Below are 18652 nucleotides of genomic sequence, written 5' to 3' on the forward strand. Positions count from 1 at the left end.
TACCAACCAAGCCATTGAGCCTTGTACACATTCTTTATTTTCCCTTGAGGTAACAGGAATAGTGTCATAAGCACAGAACAGACAATATTGGGCCCATACTTACAGCTCAATCAGCTTTAAATATAGCCTATCCTTTGTTGATATTTCTTACAATAGGCTGTGTGGAAACTTGTATGCCTATCAAGACACCAAATTGTGTGTATAACATTGTATAGGCTACTGTTTTAATGAACAACAGTCATATGGTTCCTGCACATGATGTCTATATACAGCAGGTATCTCTCTCTCTCTCTCTCTCTCTCTCGTGTTTCTTTATCTGTCTGTCAAGCGCAGGGATCATCATAGCGCATCGTCTGCGCGCAACATATCCACCGCGTTCGTATTCACTCCCACCACGCGACCCACTCCCCACCCCCGCTGCGACGCTCCGCGTCTTCTAAACTAGTGGTTGCGGGAGGGATACGGGTGAAGAGGGGGAGGGGGAGAGAGGCTCGACGTTATCACAATATCGGGGGGATATTACAGACTGAAGTCTGGCTTTTATATCAGAAAAAAAACATATGCCAAATGGATCTGAATTAAACTTGTTTCATCCATGGTAAGGATTTATATTTTCTCTTTATATCGTGTTTGCAGCGCATGGTGATAGAAGGCTACATTTGCATATTGTAGATTACATAAATATTTGTTGCCATTAAATTATTCCTTATGAGTGGTTAATGTCATGGCCAAATGGCTTGACAAAGCAATATCGACATGAACTGAGAACAGTGTTTTGGTATTCCATGTGAAAAAAATAAAACAAGTTGAATTTGATGAAAGACCAACAATAAAACAAATATGTAATTCAACTGAACTTATTCAGATTTTATAATTCATTGTTTCTTACCATATTTGTGTAAGAGATAAAATATGCTCTATAGCCTAAAATCCCGCAGACCAACGAACACGATTCGTTTGGCAGTTGTAATCAGATTGGTTGAGCCTTGCTATATGCAAATACTAATCAATAAACTGCTACAAAAAGCAAATATATTCAGCTGATTCAGATTTGCTGTCACTATTCTTTCCATATTATAAGCACCACATTTCTTGCCTGAGCGGCAACCCCTGTAACCTAAATCATGAACCAATCTGCATTGTCATGAAATTCTGTCACTTGGCTTATTGCGGTCCTATAAGATCAGCCGTATGATGGAATGTGGCAAAAAGAGAAGCAGACAGTCAGTTACATTTTATGTGTGTGAGAAAGGCAATACATGCAGGGATGTAACTTAGGTCGTATTTTATTATCTCTGCTAATGCATAGGCAAGGCTACATTCAGTGTGGAGAAACATGTTTTCTATCAACCGACTGTTGAAACGGCTGTTTCTTTTTACTGGCGCAGTTACTGTTTTTGTCCAATAACCTGGAATAGTATAACTTCCCTGCTAGTTTAATATTAGAAGCAGTACGTCAGAAAACCAATTTACGTAGTGATTGGTCACCGAAACAGGTTTGAATTAGATTTTCTTGGAGCCGATATGATAACACTGATGCTGCGTCTCGGTTTCATTCAATATTACCAACACCATCACGAACTTGAATTGAAAGCATGAATTCCTTTACATTGCTTTTCTCAGTTCTCGGAAGGTTGGCGTCCGGCAGAACGACCGAATCAGCACCATGGATAGCGATCGTAGATTGGAATGGATTTAAGTTTCTTGCAACATTTCACATAATAGTTTCGCTGAATCTTTTGCTATTAGGCCTGTATGATATTGTAGAATTGTATACATATACACCTGATTAAGTTTCTTGGAAACAATAATATGAAACGCTTGGGAACGATGTTTGCTTGTATTACGAATTTACATTATACACAGAAACTCATTCATGTTCCCGAGAATAATCTGCATTACTGTATATGTATATCTTTAAATGTATTTCACATAGTGATATTGATTAATAGCTTATGTACTGTAGCAATTAGATGTATAGCTACTGAACTATGGGTTTTGTAAATGTTACAGAGAGCACTGCAATTACTACTCAGAAACAACAGGTTCACTAAGGGACAAGGGCATAAGACAACTATGACACGTGGATGGCTTCTTACAGGCGTTCTATGGAGGAAAGGTTAGGTGTAGGTCACATCCACCCCCACAAACCTGGAATTATGAATAATCTGTCTAGAGGGCCAATGGAGGGCACTGTCAGTGCTATATGCCATCACATCCATCGTTCCAACAGGAAGTGTGGCACACTCTGACATGCACAGCTCACCCGAGATGGGATACCAGGATGGCAGATCAGGGGGTACAACAGGGCCAATTATTGTAATGGGTGTTGGGGTGATGTCAGTTCTTGACACGGTGCAGCTGCACACCAGGGGACAGACATGTCATAGAAGGAATATTCTATTCTACTCTAGAGTACTCAGTCCTGACTGTCTCCGCCATGAGACTGTGTGTCTTCTGAGAGCAGATGGAAATGCATGACTTTAGCTGATAGTGAGTCAGTGAGCTGATAGTGAAGGAAAGAGAGAAAGAGAGCGAGAAAGAGAGAGAGAGAAAGAGAGAGAGAGAGAAAGAGAAAGAGAGGGAAAGAGAGAGTGTGTGAGAAAGAGGTCTGATGATGAACGATAAGCTCTTTGGAATGGGGGTGGGGGGGATTTTAATAATGTTGCCCGCCTACACGTACAAATACACACACACACAGATTGATGTACATGTACTCAGACAAGCTTTTACACACTAACTAAGACATGTATACAGTGCCTTTGGAAAGTATTCAAACCCCAAGACCTTTTCCACATTTTGTTACGTTGCAGCCTTATTCTAAAATGGATGGAAAAAAACCATCCTCAGCAATCTACACACAACACCCCATAATGACAAAGCAAAAACAGGTTTTTAGAAATCTTGAAATACCTTATTTACATAAGTATTCAGACCCTTTGCTATGAGACTCAAAGTTGAACTCAGGTGCATCCTGTTTCCATTGATCATCCTTGAGATGTTTCTACAACTTGATTGGAGTCCACATGTGGTAAATTCAATTAATTGGACATGATTTGGAAAGAAAAACACCTGTCTGTATAAGGTCCCACAGTTGGCAGTGCATGTCAGAGAAGAAACCAAGCCATGAGGTCGAAGGAATTGTGCAGAAAGCTCCGAGACAGGATTGTGTTGAGGCGCAGATCTGGGGAAGGATACGAAAACATTTTTGCAGCATTGAAGGACCCCAAGAACACAGTGGCCTCCATCATTCTTAAATGGAAGAAGTTTAGAACCACCAAGACTCTTCCTAGAGCTGGCTGCCCGGACAAACTGAGCAATCGGAGGAGAGGGCCTTGGTCAGGGAGGTGACCAAGAACCCGATGGTCACTCTGACAGAGCTCTAGAGTTCCTCTGTGGAGATGGGAGAACCTTCCAGAACCATCTCTGCAGCACTCCAATAATCAGGCCTTCATGGTAGAATGGCCAGACGGAAGCCACTCTTCAGTAAAAGGGACATGACAGCCCGATTGAAGTTTGCCAAAAGGCACCTAAAGATTGTCAGACCATGAGAAACAAGATTTATGGTCTGATGAAACCAAGATTGAGCTATTTGGCCTGAATGCCAAGCGTCATGTCTGGAGGAAACATAGCACCATCCCTACGGTGAAGCATGGTGGTGGCAGCATCATGCTATGGGGATGTTTTTCAGCGGCAGGGACTGGGAGACTAGTCGGGATCGAGGGAAAGATGAATGGAGCAAAGTACAGAGAGAGATCCTTGATGAAAACCTGCTCCAGAGTGCTCAGGACCTCAGACTGGGGCCAAGGTTCACCTTCCAACAGGACAAACACCCTAAGCACACATCCAAGACAACGCAGTAGTGGCTTTGGGACAAGTCTTTGAATGTACTTGAGTGGCCCAGCCAGAGCCTGTACTTCAACCTAATCAAACATCTCTGGAGAGACCTGGAAATAGCTGTGCAGTGACACTCCCCATCCAACCTAACAGAGCTTGAGAGAATCTGCAGAGAAGAATAGAAAAAACTCCCCAAATACAGGTATGCCAAGCTTGTAGCATCATACCCAAGAAGAATCAAGGCTGTAATCACTGCCAAAGGTGATTCAACAAAGCACTGTGTAAAGGGTCTGAATACTTATGTAAATGTGATATTTAATGTTGTATAAATTAGCAAACATTAAAAAAACTGTTGTTGCTTTGTCATTATGGGGTTTTGGGTGTAGATTGATGAGGAAAAAAACAATTTAATCAATTTTAGAATAAGGCTGTAACGTAACAAAATGTGGAAAAAGTAAAGAGTTCTGAATACTTTCCAAAGGCAGTCAGATGCACACTCTTTTTTAGAAACCCAGACAGACCCAGGTTTACACACAGATAATGTGTGTAAACCAAACAACAGAGATGTTATAAATGGAAAGTCAGGGAGGAAGAGCAATAATGAAGAGACCTGTCGAGAGATGGGGAAAGAAATTGGTATGGAAAAGCACAGACTCTGATATATTAGTAGCCTGAAATATGTTTTAAGAGGGATATCAATAAATAGTTACTGCAGACCTACAGTATGAAATCAAAAATAAATCAACTGCTTATCAATTACCTTTTGCTGTTGTGCTGTGCACGAAATATGTTGTTTTTGCCAATAGATGATCAATATTTAACGCGCAAACAATAGGAGGTTTTAGTGGATTAGTGGATGCACTATCTACCCAGATTAAGGCATTACGTCAGTTGAAGCTGCAGTGATAGATAGCAGCTAGGATGATAAATGTCATGCTATAGCTGAAACTACCCAGCCAGAAATAGCTTCTACTGCCTCCCTTATCAGAGTGGGAGTGCGAAGTGAGGAGTCTGGTTGGAAAATTGCAGGTGGATCGATGTCAACCCCTCTGTCGCTCCTGTCCTTTCCACAGCCCAGAGCAAGGGGTCAAACTGGGACGCTCGGAGGGGGCGACAATCATGACAGCACTGTGTGAGTTGGCGTGTGTATGTGTTTGCAGCTGCAGCAGGTTCTACCTGAATATTTTTTTCACAACCAAATCTCTATATTTTATGTAAATGGCATGTTATGGAAGGGTCCATACAATTTTTTTTGTGATTTCACGTTTTAGAGGAATTTACCCCAAACTGCAAATCACTTCCTCATCCTCGTGTATCTTGGGGGCCCTGAAAAAATTATCAAAACACCCAAATACATCATTTTAGAAACAGCAAAGCTCTCAGTATAGGAATGCAGGTCTTTAGATGTTGTACACTTAAAGTTGTGTCATTCCGAAATGTATCCGCAATGTTATATTCCCTTTTTTGCGACTCAAGCCTTCTCAAGCAGTTCCATTATCCGTGTAGCCTGCTGCTACAGGTAACTTCCAAAAAAAGGAAATACTGTACTGACATATAGTGTCTTCATTTTTGGGCGACCACCCCATGCTTTCAATATACATTGTATCCCTCATTTAATCAAGTGTTTACTTTATTTAGGCAGTTAGGCCTACCTGTAAAATTGACTTTGGAGGTATCGCTCGAGTCGCAACAAAATGAAATATAGCCTAACGTTGAGGATAAATTCGAAATGACACAATTTCATGTGTATGGCATCTAAAGACCTGCATTACTAGACTGAGAGCTTTGCTGTTTGATGTATTTGGGTGTTTTTGGAGCCATTCATGTTTTTTTGGGGGGGCCCATCAAGGATGAGGAAGTGATTTGCTGTTTGGGTTAAATTACTCTAAAACATATGAAATCACAAACAAATTGTCTGGATCCTTCTGCAATATATCATTGACATCATTTTTTTTGTTGATTTGGTTGTAAATGAAAACTTCTCATTTGACATGCCTAAATAAACACAGTATGACAGGGAAGAAAACATTTGGTGTGAATCATTGAGAGATCTCAGGGAAGGAATCTGTGTCGGGGATTCGTATGCTGCAACTATATTGGATTAGCAGCTCCATGAAGCCCCCTGAGCATCGTTATCTGACTGGAGCAGTGTTGCCAACTCCTCAGTAAGGAAAGTAGCTATTGGCTGTCTTAAAAGTCACTAAATGACGTCATCACCTAATTTGCATAATTGGCCATGTGCATGTAATTGTGATGGATGCTGTAGGAGAGAGGAATAACGTCGTGGGAGAGACAAAAAGTGAGTAGAAAACACCCTAAATATGTTTAGAACTACAAATGAAATTTCTTCTGTCGATTCTTGTTTTTTTTTATATCACAATTCCAACCCACCTCCTTTATCCTGGCTTGGGACTGGCAAAAGTGACCCAAAAGAGACACTCTGGCGGAGTTACTTAGTTTTTTATTTTATTATTTATTTATTTGTTTGTTTTTTGTTTCGTTTTCTTAATTTGGTTTGGTTTTTAACCTCATGGTCCACTTAGGAGCCTACAACAAGTCACAGTAAAACATTTTTAACCATAATATTTTTTACATTTTTTTGTATACAATCTAAATGGACCCAAAAGAGACAATAGAAAAAACTGTCAATGGCAATGTGAGAAAATTATGGTAACTAGTCTGGCCCTAATTCAGGTTAATTGTTTTTTTAAAATGTAAGCCAGGGCAGGATCAGCCAGCGACGGCTTCCCGCATGCGCGATTCATTTGTAGTCTGGACGCGGAAGGGTGAACATCTCCTGCTCTGACTGCAGCTGGGAGGGACTGCTGCGCAAGGACTGGGCCCCGCCTGTGAGTGCTTTAGGACGGGGGTGGGGCCCACGGCTCGTTGAGAAGAGTAAGAACGATACGTGCTTTTACGTCAGAGTCTCCAAAAGTCTCCAATAACACCAGAAAAAGTCGCTAGATTTGTCGCTAGTCACTTTTTAAAAAATGTGTCACTAGAGGGATCTGAATACTCACTAAATATAGCAACAAGGTCTCTAAGTTGGCAACACTGGACTGGAGCACTCACACTGTGCCTGTTTTCCTGGTCCATCTTGGCAGAAATGACTAGTGCCTCTGAGCTGGAGTCCATAGATCTTAGACAAGACAGCTCTCTCTCCCTCGTCTGCTGTGGGAAAAACTCTGCTCAGACCCACACAATACACCTGGGCCCGGTTTACCGACAGTGATGGAATTGAGTTTTACTAGTGTTTTAATGATGCAGCCGAATATGTAACATGCATTTCCCAAAACACCACGCAGAGTGCATCGTTGGAGCATGTGTCGACACTGATAGGATCGAAAGAAAGTGAGCTCTGCTCTCGGGTCAGCTTTCTCTATTAAAATCTCACCTTAATAACATTATAATTATTTCACAATAATGACGACGGATCAGCAACAGTACCTATACGATTGTATCCCTGAGTTGTCAAGAGTATCCCAGATGTAAATGGAAAAGGCCATGTCTGCTCTGCCTCATCTCCTGTTGTAGTGAATCCATACTGTCAAGGACCAGGAGATACATACTATCTGTCTACCTCTTTTCTTCAGCACTACAGAGATGTTTATGGTCACACATTACTTCTTCAGAGGTGTTTGACAGATAAATCCACTGGAGAAATACTGAGTAGAGCCGCAGGCTGCATTCAGATGTAGGATCTTAATTTGCCAAGGCAGCAGGTACTCTTCCGGGAGTCCAATCACAAATACATAACACAACACATTATTACACACTACTCTACCATAGCATATCTACAATACGACCGTAAGGCATTACAGAGGGTAGTAAGTACGTACATTACTGGGGGCAAGCATCCTGCCATCCAGGACCTCTATACCAGGCGGTGTCAGAGAAAGGCCCTAAAAATTGTCAAAGACTCCAGCCACCCCAGTCATAAACTGTTCTCTCTGCTACCGCACGGCAAGCGGTACCGGAGTGACAAGTCTAGGTCCAAAAGGCTTCTTAACAGCTTCTACCCCCAAGCCATAAGACTCCTGAACAGCTAATCAAATGGCTACCCAGACTATTTGCATTGTCCACCTCCCCAACCCCTCTTTTACGCTGCTGCTACTATCTGTTTATTATCTATCCATAGTCACTTTAACTCTATCTACATGTACATATTACCTCAATTACTTTGACTAACCTGTTCCCCCCGCACATTGACTCTGTACCGGTACCCCCTGTACAGTGGGGCAAAAAGGTATTTAGTCAGCCACCAATTGTGCAAGTTCTCCCACTTAAAAAGATGAGAGAGGCATGTAATTTTCCATCATAGATACACTTCAAATATGACAGACAAAATGAGAGAAAAAAATCCAGAAAATCATATTGTAGGATTTTTTATGAATTTATTTGCAAATTATGGTGGAAAATAAGTATTTGGTCAATAACAAAAGTTTATCTCAATACTTTGTTATATACCCTTTGTTGTCAATGACAGAGGTCAAACGTTTTCTGTAAGTCTTCACAAGGTTTTCACACACTGTTGCTGGTACAGCATTTTGGCCCATTCCTCAATGCAGATCTCCTCTAGAGCAGTGATGTTTTGGGGCTGTTGCTGGGCAACACAGACTTTCAACTCCCTCCAAAGATTTTCTATGGGGTTGAGATCTGGAGACTGGCTAGGCCACTCCAGGACCTTGAAATGCTTCTTACGAAGCCACTCCTTCGTTGCCGGGGCGGTGTGTTTGGGATCATTGTCATGCTGAAAGACCCAGCCACGTTTCATCTTCAATGCCCTTGCTGATGGAAGGAGATTTTCACTCAAAATCTCACGATACATGGCCCCATTCATTCTTTCCTTTACACAGATCAGTCATCCTGGTGACTTTGCAGAAAAACAGCCCCAAAGCATGATGTTTCCACCCCCATGCTTCACAGTAGGTATGGTGTTCTTTGGCTGCAACTCAGCATTCTTTGTCCTCCAAACACGACGAGTTGAGTTTTTACCAAAAAGTTCTATTTTGGTTTCATCTGACCATATGACATTCTCCCAATCTTCTTCTGGATCATCCAAATGCTCTTTAGCAAACTTCAGACGGGCCTGGACATGTACTGGCTTAAGCAGGGGGACACGTCTGGCACTGCAGGATTTGAGTCCCTGGCGGCGTAGTGTGTTACTGGTGGTAGGCTTTGTTACTTTGGTCCCAGCTCTCTGCAGGTCATTCACTAGGTCCCCTCATGTGGTTCTGGGATTTTTGCTCACCGTTCTTGTGATCATTTTGACCCCACGGGGTGAGATCTTGCGTGGAGCCCCAGATCGAGGGAGATTATCAGTGGTCTTGTATGTCTTCCATTTCCTAATAATTGCTCCCAAAGTTGATTTCTTCAAACCAAGCTGCTTACCTATTGCAGATTCAGTCTTCCCAGCCTGGTGCAGGTCTACAATTTTGTTTCTGGTGTTCTTTGACAGCTCTTTGGTCTTGGCCATAGTGGAGTTTGGAGTGTGACTGTTTGAGGTTGTGGACAGGTGTCTTTTATACTGATAACAAGTTCAAACAGGTGCCATTAATACAGGTAACGAGTGGAGGACAGAGGAGCCTCTTAAAGAAGAAGTTACAGGACTGTGAGAGCCAGAAATCTTGCTTGTTTGTAGGTGACCAAATACTTATTTTTCACCATAATTTGCAAATAAATTCATTAAAAATCCTACAATGTTATTTTCTGGATTTTTTTCTCTCATTTTGTCTGTCATGGTTGAAGTGTACCTATGATGAAAATTACAGGCCTCTCTCATCTTTTTAAGTGGGAGAACTTGCACAATTGGTGGCTGACTAAATACATTTTTGCCCCACTGGATATAGCCTCGCTACTGTTATTTTACTGCTGCTCTTTAATTATTTGTTATTTAATTTTTAACTTAACACTTGTTTTTCTTAAAACTGCATTGTTGGTTAAGGGCTTGTAAGTAAGCATTTCACTGTAAGGTCTACTACACCTGCTGTATTCGGCGCATGTGACAGATAACATATGATTTGATTTAATAATACAGCAAAATAACAATATTAAAATGTATGTGTGTGTAGAGTGCGTGTGTTAGCATGTGTTTGTGAATGCTGTGTGTTTGCCTGCACAGTCCAAACTGTTCCATAAAGTGTAGTTTTATCAGTTTTCTAAATCAGATTTTACTACTTGACTGAGTTACATGATGTGGAATAGAGTTCCATGTAGAAATGGCTCTATGTAGTACTGTGCATTTCCCGTGGTCTATTCTGAACTTGGGGACAGTGAAGAGACCTCTGGTGGCATGGCATGTTTTGTGGGGTATGCGTAGGTGTCTGAGCTGTGCGCTAGTTGCTTAAACAGACAGCTCGGTGATTTCAACATGTCAATATCTCTCACAAAGACATGCTGGCCCTCCGTGTACCTCTAAGGGCCAGCCGTGCTGCTCTGTTCTGGGCAATTGTCATTTGCCCATGTGTCTCTTTGTGGCACTTGACCATATGACAGGACAGTGGTCCAGGTGCGACAAAACTAGGGACTATAGTAGTTGTTTTGTTGATAGCGATGTCAAGAAAGCATAGTAGTGCTTTATTATGGACAGATCTCTCCCCATCTTAGCTTTCCCGTTGCATCAATATGTTTCGACCATGACAGTTTACAATCCATGGTTACACCAAGCAGTTTAGTCTCCTTAATTTGCTCAATTTCCACATTATTCATTACACGATTTCAGTTGAGGTTTAGGATTTAGTGAATGATTTGTCCTAAATACAATGCTTTTAGCTTTTGAAATATTTAGGACCAGCTTATTTCTTGACAGCCATTCTGAAACTGACTGCAGCTCTTTGTTAAGCGTTGCAGTGATTTCACTTGCTGTGGTAGCTGACATGTGCCGTGTTGAGTCATCAGCATACATGGACACACAGGCTTTACTCAGTGCCAGTGGCAGGTCATTGGTAAAGATTTTAAAAAGTAGGTGCCTAGACAGCTGCACTGGGGAATGCCTGACTCTACCTGGATTATGGTGGAAATGCTTCCATTGAAGAACACCCTCTGTGTTCTGTTAGACAGGTAAGTCTTGATCCATAATATAGCAGGGGATGTAAAGCCATAACATATAAATTTTTCCAGCAGCAGATTCTTATTAACAATTCTTCTCAGCCAATCATCAGTCATTTGTGTAAGTGCCGTCTGTACATGTTGAATGCCCTTCCCTGTAAGCGTGCTTCAAGTCTGTGGTTCATTTGTTTACTGTGAAATAGCATTGTATCTGGTCAAACACATTTTTTTCTAAATGTTTACTAAGTGTTGTTAACAGGCTTACTCTGGACGGCTGTTTGAGCCAGTAAAGGGTGCTTTGCTATTCTTGGGTAGCAAAATTACTTTTGCTTCCCTCCAGGCCTGAGGGCACACATTTTCCTGTAGGCTTAGATTGAATAGATGGCAGATAGGAGTGACAATATAGTCACTATCATCCTCAGTAATTTTCCATCCAATTTTCAGACCCTGGGTGCTTGTCATTGTTGATAGAAAACAACATTTATTTCACCTCTTCCACACTCACTTTACACAATTCAAAATTATAATACTTGCCTTTTATTATTTTGGTCAGTTATGTATGGAGGTGTAGGTTCATAATATATTGTTGTTATGTCATTTCTGAATTTGAAGTAGTTGGCAATATCAATGGGTTTTTTGATGAATGAGCCATCTGATTCAATGAATGATGGAGCTGAGTTTGCCTTTTTGCCCCACATTTAATTTAAGGTGCCTTTTAGTATCATTCTTTATATAATTTATTTTTGTTTCATAGTAATTTCTTCTTTTTTTTGTTAAGTTTAGTCACGTGATTTCCCAATTTACAGTACGTTTGCCACTCGGCTGTGCAGCCAGACATTTTGCCATTCCTTTTGCCTGAACCAGGTTGCAGGCACTGGTTACAGTTTGAAGCATTTTCTTGAGTGGACAGCTTGACGAAAGCCACTCAATATTTAGGTTACTCAGAAAATATGCAAACTTGTAATGTATTTGAGTTTTAAAAAGGCTTCTAATGTTTGTAATTTCCACTTTGACATTTCAATTGAAATGATTGATTTGCCTTAACGAAAAATGTAACAACCCCCACAAATTATAATCTGCATAATAATGAACATTTCCTCTGGTGCAGGATTATTTTACTGCAGTAGCAAACTGGCTCAAATTAAGATCCTACATCTGTATGTATACAGTAGTATCAAATCAAATCACATCTTACTCGTCACATGCTTTGTAAACAACAGGTGTGGACTGACAGTAAAATGCTTACTTACGGGCCCTTCCCAACAAAGCAGAGAGAAAGAGCATAGTTAAACATGTAATAATACAAGTAATAATAGATACATAATGAGTAATAATAACTTGGCTGTACAAGGACTACCAGTACCAGTTGATGTGCAGGGGTACGAGGGAAGAGGTAGATATGTACATATAAGGAAGAATAAAGTGACAGATAGTAAACAGCAGCAGCAGCGTATGTGATGGACTAACTATTTATCAGTATTGTGGCTTGGGGGTAGAAGCTGTTCAGGGTCCTGTTGGTTCCAGACTTGGTGCATCGGTACCGCTTGCCATGCGGTAGCCGAGAGAACAGTCTATGACCTGGGTGGCTGGAGTCTTCAACAATTTATTGATGTATTTATTTAATATTGTAGGGGAACAATATATAGAGAAAGGAGAGTCTCTCTCTCTGTAATTCTGAAACGCTAATAATCTATAATGGTGGTTAATCCAGTAACTGTAATAATACTTTACTACATTGTTTCAAAGGCATCAATCCACTTTGATGCAGATCATTGTGGATCGTCATCCACTTTGATGCAGATCATTGTGGATCGTCAAGTTGCCTTCCGCCCCAGTCGACAGATTGGGTCTTTAGCATGGGCAGACTAGTGTCAGACCCACAGATGCCCACACGCACGCACGCACGCACGCACGCACACACGCACACACACACACACACACACACACACACACACACACACACACACACACAGAGAGAGCTGTAGGTGGCAGCCTCGTAGCCACATTCTCAGGATAGAGAGCCTCTCCCTCAGCCCATCTCAACTCAGCACCTGTCAACTGCTTCCCACTCCACCCACAGAGTCCCCTGGCAGCGAGCCAGTAATGACAAAGTAACAACTGTTATTAAACTGCCATTGATTCCCAACAGAATTATTTAGGCAAATAGGCCATAATAAAAAGGGGTGGATGGATTAAATGTAATTGAGTGTATTGATCACAGTCTGAATGAAAGAAAGACCGAGCCCTAGCCATTGTAAGGAATTACTCAGACTCACTCAAATTAAACTGTGTTTGTAAATGCTGCACGGTTAAAATGAAGTGCTTTGTAACACCAAAACTAGTGGCAACTGAGCTGCCACCAACTTGAAGGAGACGACTTGCAGGAGGTTTGAACTTTTCAGGAGTATTGAAACACATCATCCTGATATGTTTTGAAACATAACATGGTGTGTAGTAACACCACTTAATCAAGTGTTATGCAACACCTTGCCAGGGACTGGGAGCCCTAACAGAAAAGATTGAAAACACTATTTTGTTGTTTCGAGTCCTGTTTAGTGCAGAATTAGATGCCTTCTCATTTGGTGGCGTTTCCTCTCTCTAAAACAATGTGTCAAACACATTCTGTGTATTAAAACACTTACGTTAGGTTTACATTCGAACACCCTTTCAAACACCTGATCTCAGCGTGCATTACTTTTCATGGTTTCATTACACAATCATGGTGTTTTGAGACATTCTATTTTTACAGTGTGTATTATAATATGCATGCTTAGGGATGGTTAGTTAGACGTCTCAATATGTGTTTCAACACAGCCAAAGAAAGACTCTATAATATTATATTATAGGCCTATAATATTGTTGTAACAGAAGTCACGAGTCTCTCAACCTATTTCATGTGAGGTTGTTGGATATATTGCTACACTCAGGGGGAATGAAGAACAAATAATATCTTCCCTCTTCATTCTGGCTTCCCAACTCCCTTCCCCACAACCACCACTAACTACTTCTCTATTATACCCAGATGATTACACTCTGTGTTTCGGTTTGTATAGCCACTGTCTGTCCCCATGCTCGTTGTTCACCTGGGTTATGAAATAGAGTTGTTTATTAACATGAACAGGGCACATTGAATCACCTTAGCATAGAACTAAATATCCCAGTGGACATACGTGGGAAGCTCATTCATTGCTAGACAGCTGTTTATTTCTCTCTGCACAAGATGCATCTCCTTCTCTCCATCCAAATAGATCACTAGATCCCACTGGTGAGCCACAGGCAACCAGTCCCTCCTCCTCTTGGGTCACAGTGAAAGTTGTGGCTGGATTTTTTTTTGTCGTTGTCTATTTGGTGGATAATAATCAATCGTTTGAGATCATTGAAATAGATTACTTAGAGGAAGGTTTGGTAGAATGAATATTCCAAGAACATCATTATGTTGATTTCCAGTCACAGAAAAAAATATTATAATAATTAAATCAGTATTAGGAGTCATTTAAAAGTTTAGACAAGTCAATTCACCGTATATCCTGTTGGATATCAGATTATAATGTTTTGTCATTGCCTCATCTTTCTGTATCTCACACTTGCAGATTTTGAGATAATCTCACTTTCAAGCACCAAATGATTAATTATTCACTGTTTTACATATTACCATGTTACTGCAGCGGGAAGTTGCTCTTTTGCTGATGGGAAGGCAAAAAGTCCAAGTCATGCATAGTTAATTCTCTGCAAAGTCAAACTTTATTCAACTCTGCATAGTTATAGTTTAAGAATACCAGGGAAGTTAGTAAAATAAGCCAATCTTAGCATAGTGGGGTCAAGGATCAGTATCATGCATTCACCAATCATGGCAGAGATGTTGTCAATCTTGAGGGAGAAAAAACGCTTTCCCTTTGAAAAAGACTGTCTAAAATGTTTTTGTTACACCAGATGGGTGCTGCATCTTGTTGTCATTTCACCTCATGAGATGGCTATCCAGACACTCCCTGTCTTGCTCTTACAGACACACTTCATATCAAAGGCTTCAATTGCAGTCACTCTGAGATGGCATTGGTAATGCAGTATAACTGTTGTACTGCTGCATACTAGACATTAGATATATGCATAGACCAACCAAACTAACCATCTTAACCACCTTTTAGCACTGCCTGTCTGTACTGTACGTTTAGAATTCTGACATCACTTTGTTTTTCATCACAGGTTCACCAGCTTCCTCTTGAAGATGGCCAGTCAACGCTAAGCTAACTAGCTGGGTGTAGCAGATTTGACTGGAAGAAGAGGTGCCAAAGGCACCATGGGAGATGGAGGAGCCCTCCATACAGAGGGGAACGCCCTCCTCAAAGCCGTCTTCCAGGGCAAGCTGCGACTGACCCGGCTCCTCCTGGAAGGGGGTGCCTACATCAACGAAGGCAACGAGCGGGGCGAGACCCCCATCTCTGCTGCCTGCCTGGCTGGCTACGAGGACCCCCAGAGCCGCCAGAGGATGGTGCGCTACCTCCTGGAGAAAGGAGCCGATCCCAACATCCCAGACAAGTCTGGGCGGACCTCCCTGATGCATGCCTGTGTCGAGCAGGCGGGCAAAGAGGTGGTGTCCCTGCTCCTAGAGAATGGAGCTGACCCCAGCCTCAAGGACTACACAGGCTCCTCCGCCCTGGTCCATGCCATCAACAGAGGTGACAGAGACACCCTCCAGGTCCTGCTGGATGCCTGCAAGGCCAAGGGCAAGGAGGTAATCATCATCACCACCGACACGTCACCCTCGGGCACCAAGAAGACCAAGCAGTATCTCAACTCCCCCCCATCACCAGGGGTGGTGAACACGCTCTCACCCGTGGCCTGCATGTCACCCTCAGAGGTAGCGATCCGGACCTCCAATTCCCCAGCAGCAGAGAAGGTTGAGGAGGAGGACAGTATCTTTAGCTTTGCGCTGACATCAGCCTTACCCCTACCCTCCACTAGAACCGTAGGGGAGAAAAGGCCGCCTCCCCGCAAACTCCTGAAGAGGCTCAACTCTGAGCCTTGGGGGCTGGTAGCACCCTCAGTGCTCAGCAGGGTCCCACAGGAGAGGGTTGATGGTGGACTGGAGGAGGAAGGTGGAGGTAGGATCATCACTGAGATTAATGGTCTGTCAATCTCGGGTCCTGGCAGGCCTCTCCTGTCTCGTCGGCATAGCATCGAAACACATGACCCCTGCTCGCCCAAACTCATTGACCGATCCTGCTCAGAGGACTGCGCAGCCCTTTGTAGCTCCTCCTGGGCCGACAAGGTCCAACAGCACCAGATCCTGTACCGCAGGAACACCGCGCCGGAGTCTCAGGAAAATGCAGGCGGACCAGGGGGGGTGGCTTCACGCACCCTGACTCACCCCAAACTTACACGTATGGAGCACTATGAGTCAGACACACACCTGTGTCCTGAGTCCATCCCTGGATCTCCAGACTCGGGGCGCGTGTCTGTGGAGCGGAGGAAGTACAACGCCTCGCCCCTCTCTCTTCTCACCACCTCCTCCCGGGAGTCCCTTGAGAGCATCCCCAATTCTGTCTCCCCCATCACCATGCGCAGACGGCCCCCAGGCCTCCTGGAGCGCAGAGGCTCAGGCACCCTCCTCTTGGACCACATCTCCCACACCCGCCCCGGGTTCTTGCCCCCACTCAATGTCAACCCCCACCGGCCCATCCCAGACATCCGGGCCAATGGCAAGCCTACTTCCCCCGTCCACTCTGGTCCCAAGATCCTGGTTCCAGTTGCCCCTGCCTCACCCAAGAGAGGCCCAGACTTCAAGATGAAGAAGAAACTGATGAGGAGGCACTCCATGCAGACGGAACAAATGAAGCAGCTTTCCACCTTCCAGGAGATCCTGACAGAGAAGGTCATTGAGTCCAACGGGGACTGAGACATAAAAGGACATGTGAGGGTACAGTGGTGGATCAATTAGTCTATCTAATTAGTCCATCATTATCCTCAACCAGTGCTTAAACCAGGACTACTAACGTGAATTTGGTTCATTCAGAGTGAGGCCTCAGTCCCATCCTTGTTCTGTGTCAAGTGCAGATGGTTATTTTTATTTTTAGGTGACCTATTTTAATTTGTTGTGTTTCCTTTCTGTGCTGTCACAGAAAGCTGGTTGATTGAGTAATACGGTATACAGCAGATGTTCTTTTCATTTCTCCTCAAATTATTTATTAATATACCCATTTACAGTCAACAGAAATAGAAACGTATTTCTGTGTTTTTAGATGTTTACACACTGCAAAATGTGTACCAATGTCATGCCTACTGTTCCGTGTGCTGAAGACATTTTCTTCCCTTCTGAAATCAGTCACCTTATCTATCTATGACACTTTAAGTCAAAATAAAAAAAATCAACAGTAGAGATGCTAGCAACAGCTTACCTTGTCATTCTGAATGCCCTGTCTTCCCGATGTTCAATTCTTGCGTTAGCTGCTTTAAAACGTCAAACTTCAATCCTAAAATGCTCTCATGTTGATGGGTTTGTTTGGGGGAGAATAATGCTGCATTCCATGAAATAGTTTTCAAGACATATTGCCCAAAAATGTCACTGTCATTGTATTGTTGCTGTTATCTACTTTCACTGTATTTATTTGCCTTTACCTTTTAATCACTTGAGATTTTGTGTTTTAGAGAGCAATTTAGCTATATGGTCTAACCACACGCCTGACTTACCCTGACAACTACAGTGGGATCAACATGTGGGACTCTTTATGAGTATCACACTGTAATAATGTTATTATCAATTGATTAAAAAAATTTAAAAAATAAGTCAATTGAGGTGCAATTAATTTCATACTAAATTCCAAAGAAATCCCATGAAAGCATGTTTGTTTACATTGGAGTGTGTGAATACTGTTAGATGGCTTTTAGAAGAATTAACCTCAAATAATTGCACATTGACGCTGTGCCTTTCCATATGGAAAGAGCTCCTAGCACATATTAACTGTAAATAATGTAAAGATAAGACAAACCTAATTTGCTTATGAAATATGTCCATGTGCAATATGCTGTACTGTAATGTCAATGGATTTCCTTCATCTATGGTGGATGTGAAGTTGTCTTTACAAATTGTACATTAAAAGCAATCTGAAGCACTTCTTAACATTTACTGTACACAGATTTGCCGAAAGGGAGAGTTTTAGGCTCACAAAACTAACATTTACAGTTACTTACACATTTAGATTGTCACTTTTAAATAATTCCCATTTGTATAGTGAGATTTAAGAGAAAAAAAGTTAGAAAATGTTTACCAAGCTTACAATGTGACTGCTTGTCCCGCTTCCATTTCAAATATTTCTGTCTTTAATGAAATAATGTGTATGTGCTACAAGGTTTAATATTGACCTCCTGTCGATTGAACTGTAATGTAGGTTCCTTGAAGTTTAAGAGAAATACAAACAAAAAATACATATTTTTGTATGCCTGTTAGGAAATAGCAAAGTAAATTCTAATATGTAATCTATTTTCACGTTTGAACTTGATTGTAATTTGATTGTGAAATAAACATTTGTTAAATGTTCGTAAGTGAATTATAACAACCTTTAGTTGTCATGTGTCTTTAATATGAGATGTGTCATGTCAATTTGACTTAAGAAGTGTAATCATAAAATGAATAATACTGTACTTTCAGAATCAAGAATCAACCAATCTCCATTCATTTGGATATTTGTTCAAAAAAAATGATATGCTTCATTTTCTGTGATGGCAAGAATCACAGTGTGCAAAACACTTTCCATACTAGTCTTAGGTATTGGGT

The 18652-nt window shown here is 41.9% G+C and overlaps 1 protein-coding gene across 1 annotated transcript; it reads left to right on the top strand.

Moving 5' to 3' along the window:
- The first annotated feature begins 404 nt into the window (after positions 1-404).
- On the top strand, positions 405-18430 carry LOC110486369 (ankyrin repeat domain-containing protein 34A-like). Its single transcript, XM_021557906.2, has 2 exons — positions 405-598; positions 15085-18430. Exon 2 carries the CDS (start codon positions 15179-15181, stop codon positions 16775-16777), a length of 1599 nt encoding a protein of 532 aa, XP_021413581.2. The 5' UTR covers positions 405-598; positions 15085-15178; the 3' UTR covers positions 16778-18430.
- Positions 18431-18652: the final 222 nt, after the last annotated feature.

Source organism: Oncorhynchus mykiss, chromosome 2 (assembly GCF_013265735.2).
Source record: "Oncorhynchus mykiss isolate Arlee chromosome 2, USDA_OmykA_1.1, whole genome shotgun sequence".
Classification (NCBI taxonomy): domain Eukaryota; kingdom Metazoa; phylum Chordata; class Actinopteri; order Salmoniformes; family Salmonidae; genus Oncorhynchus; species Oncorhynchus mykiss.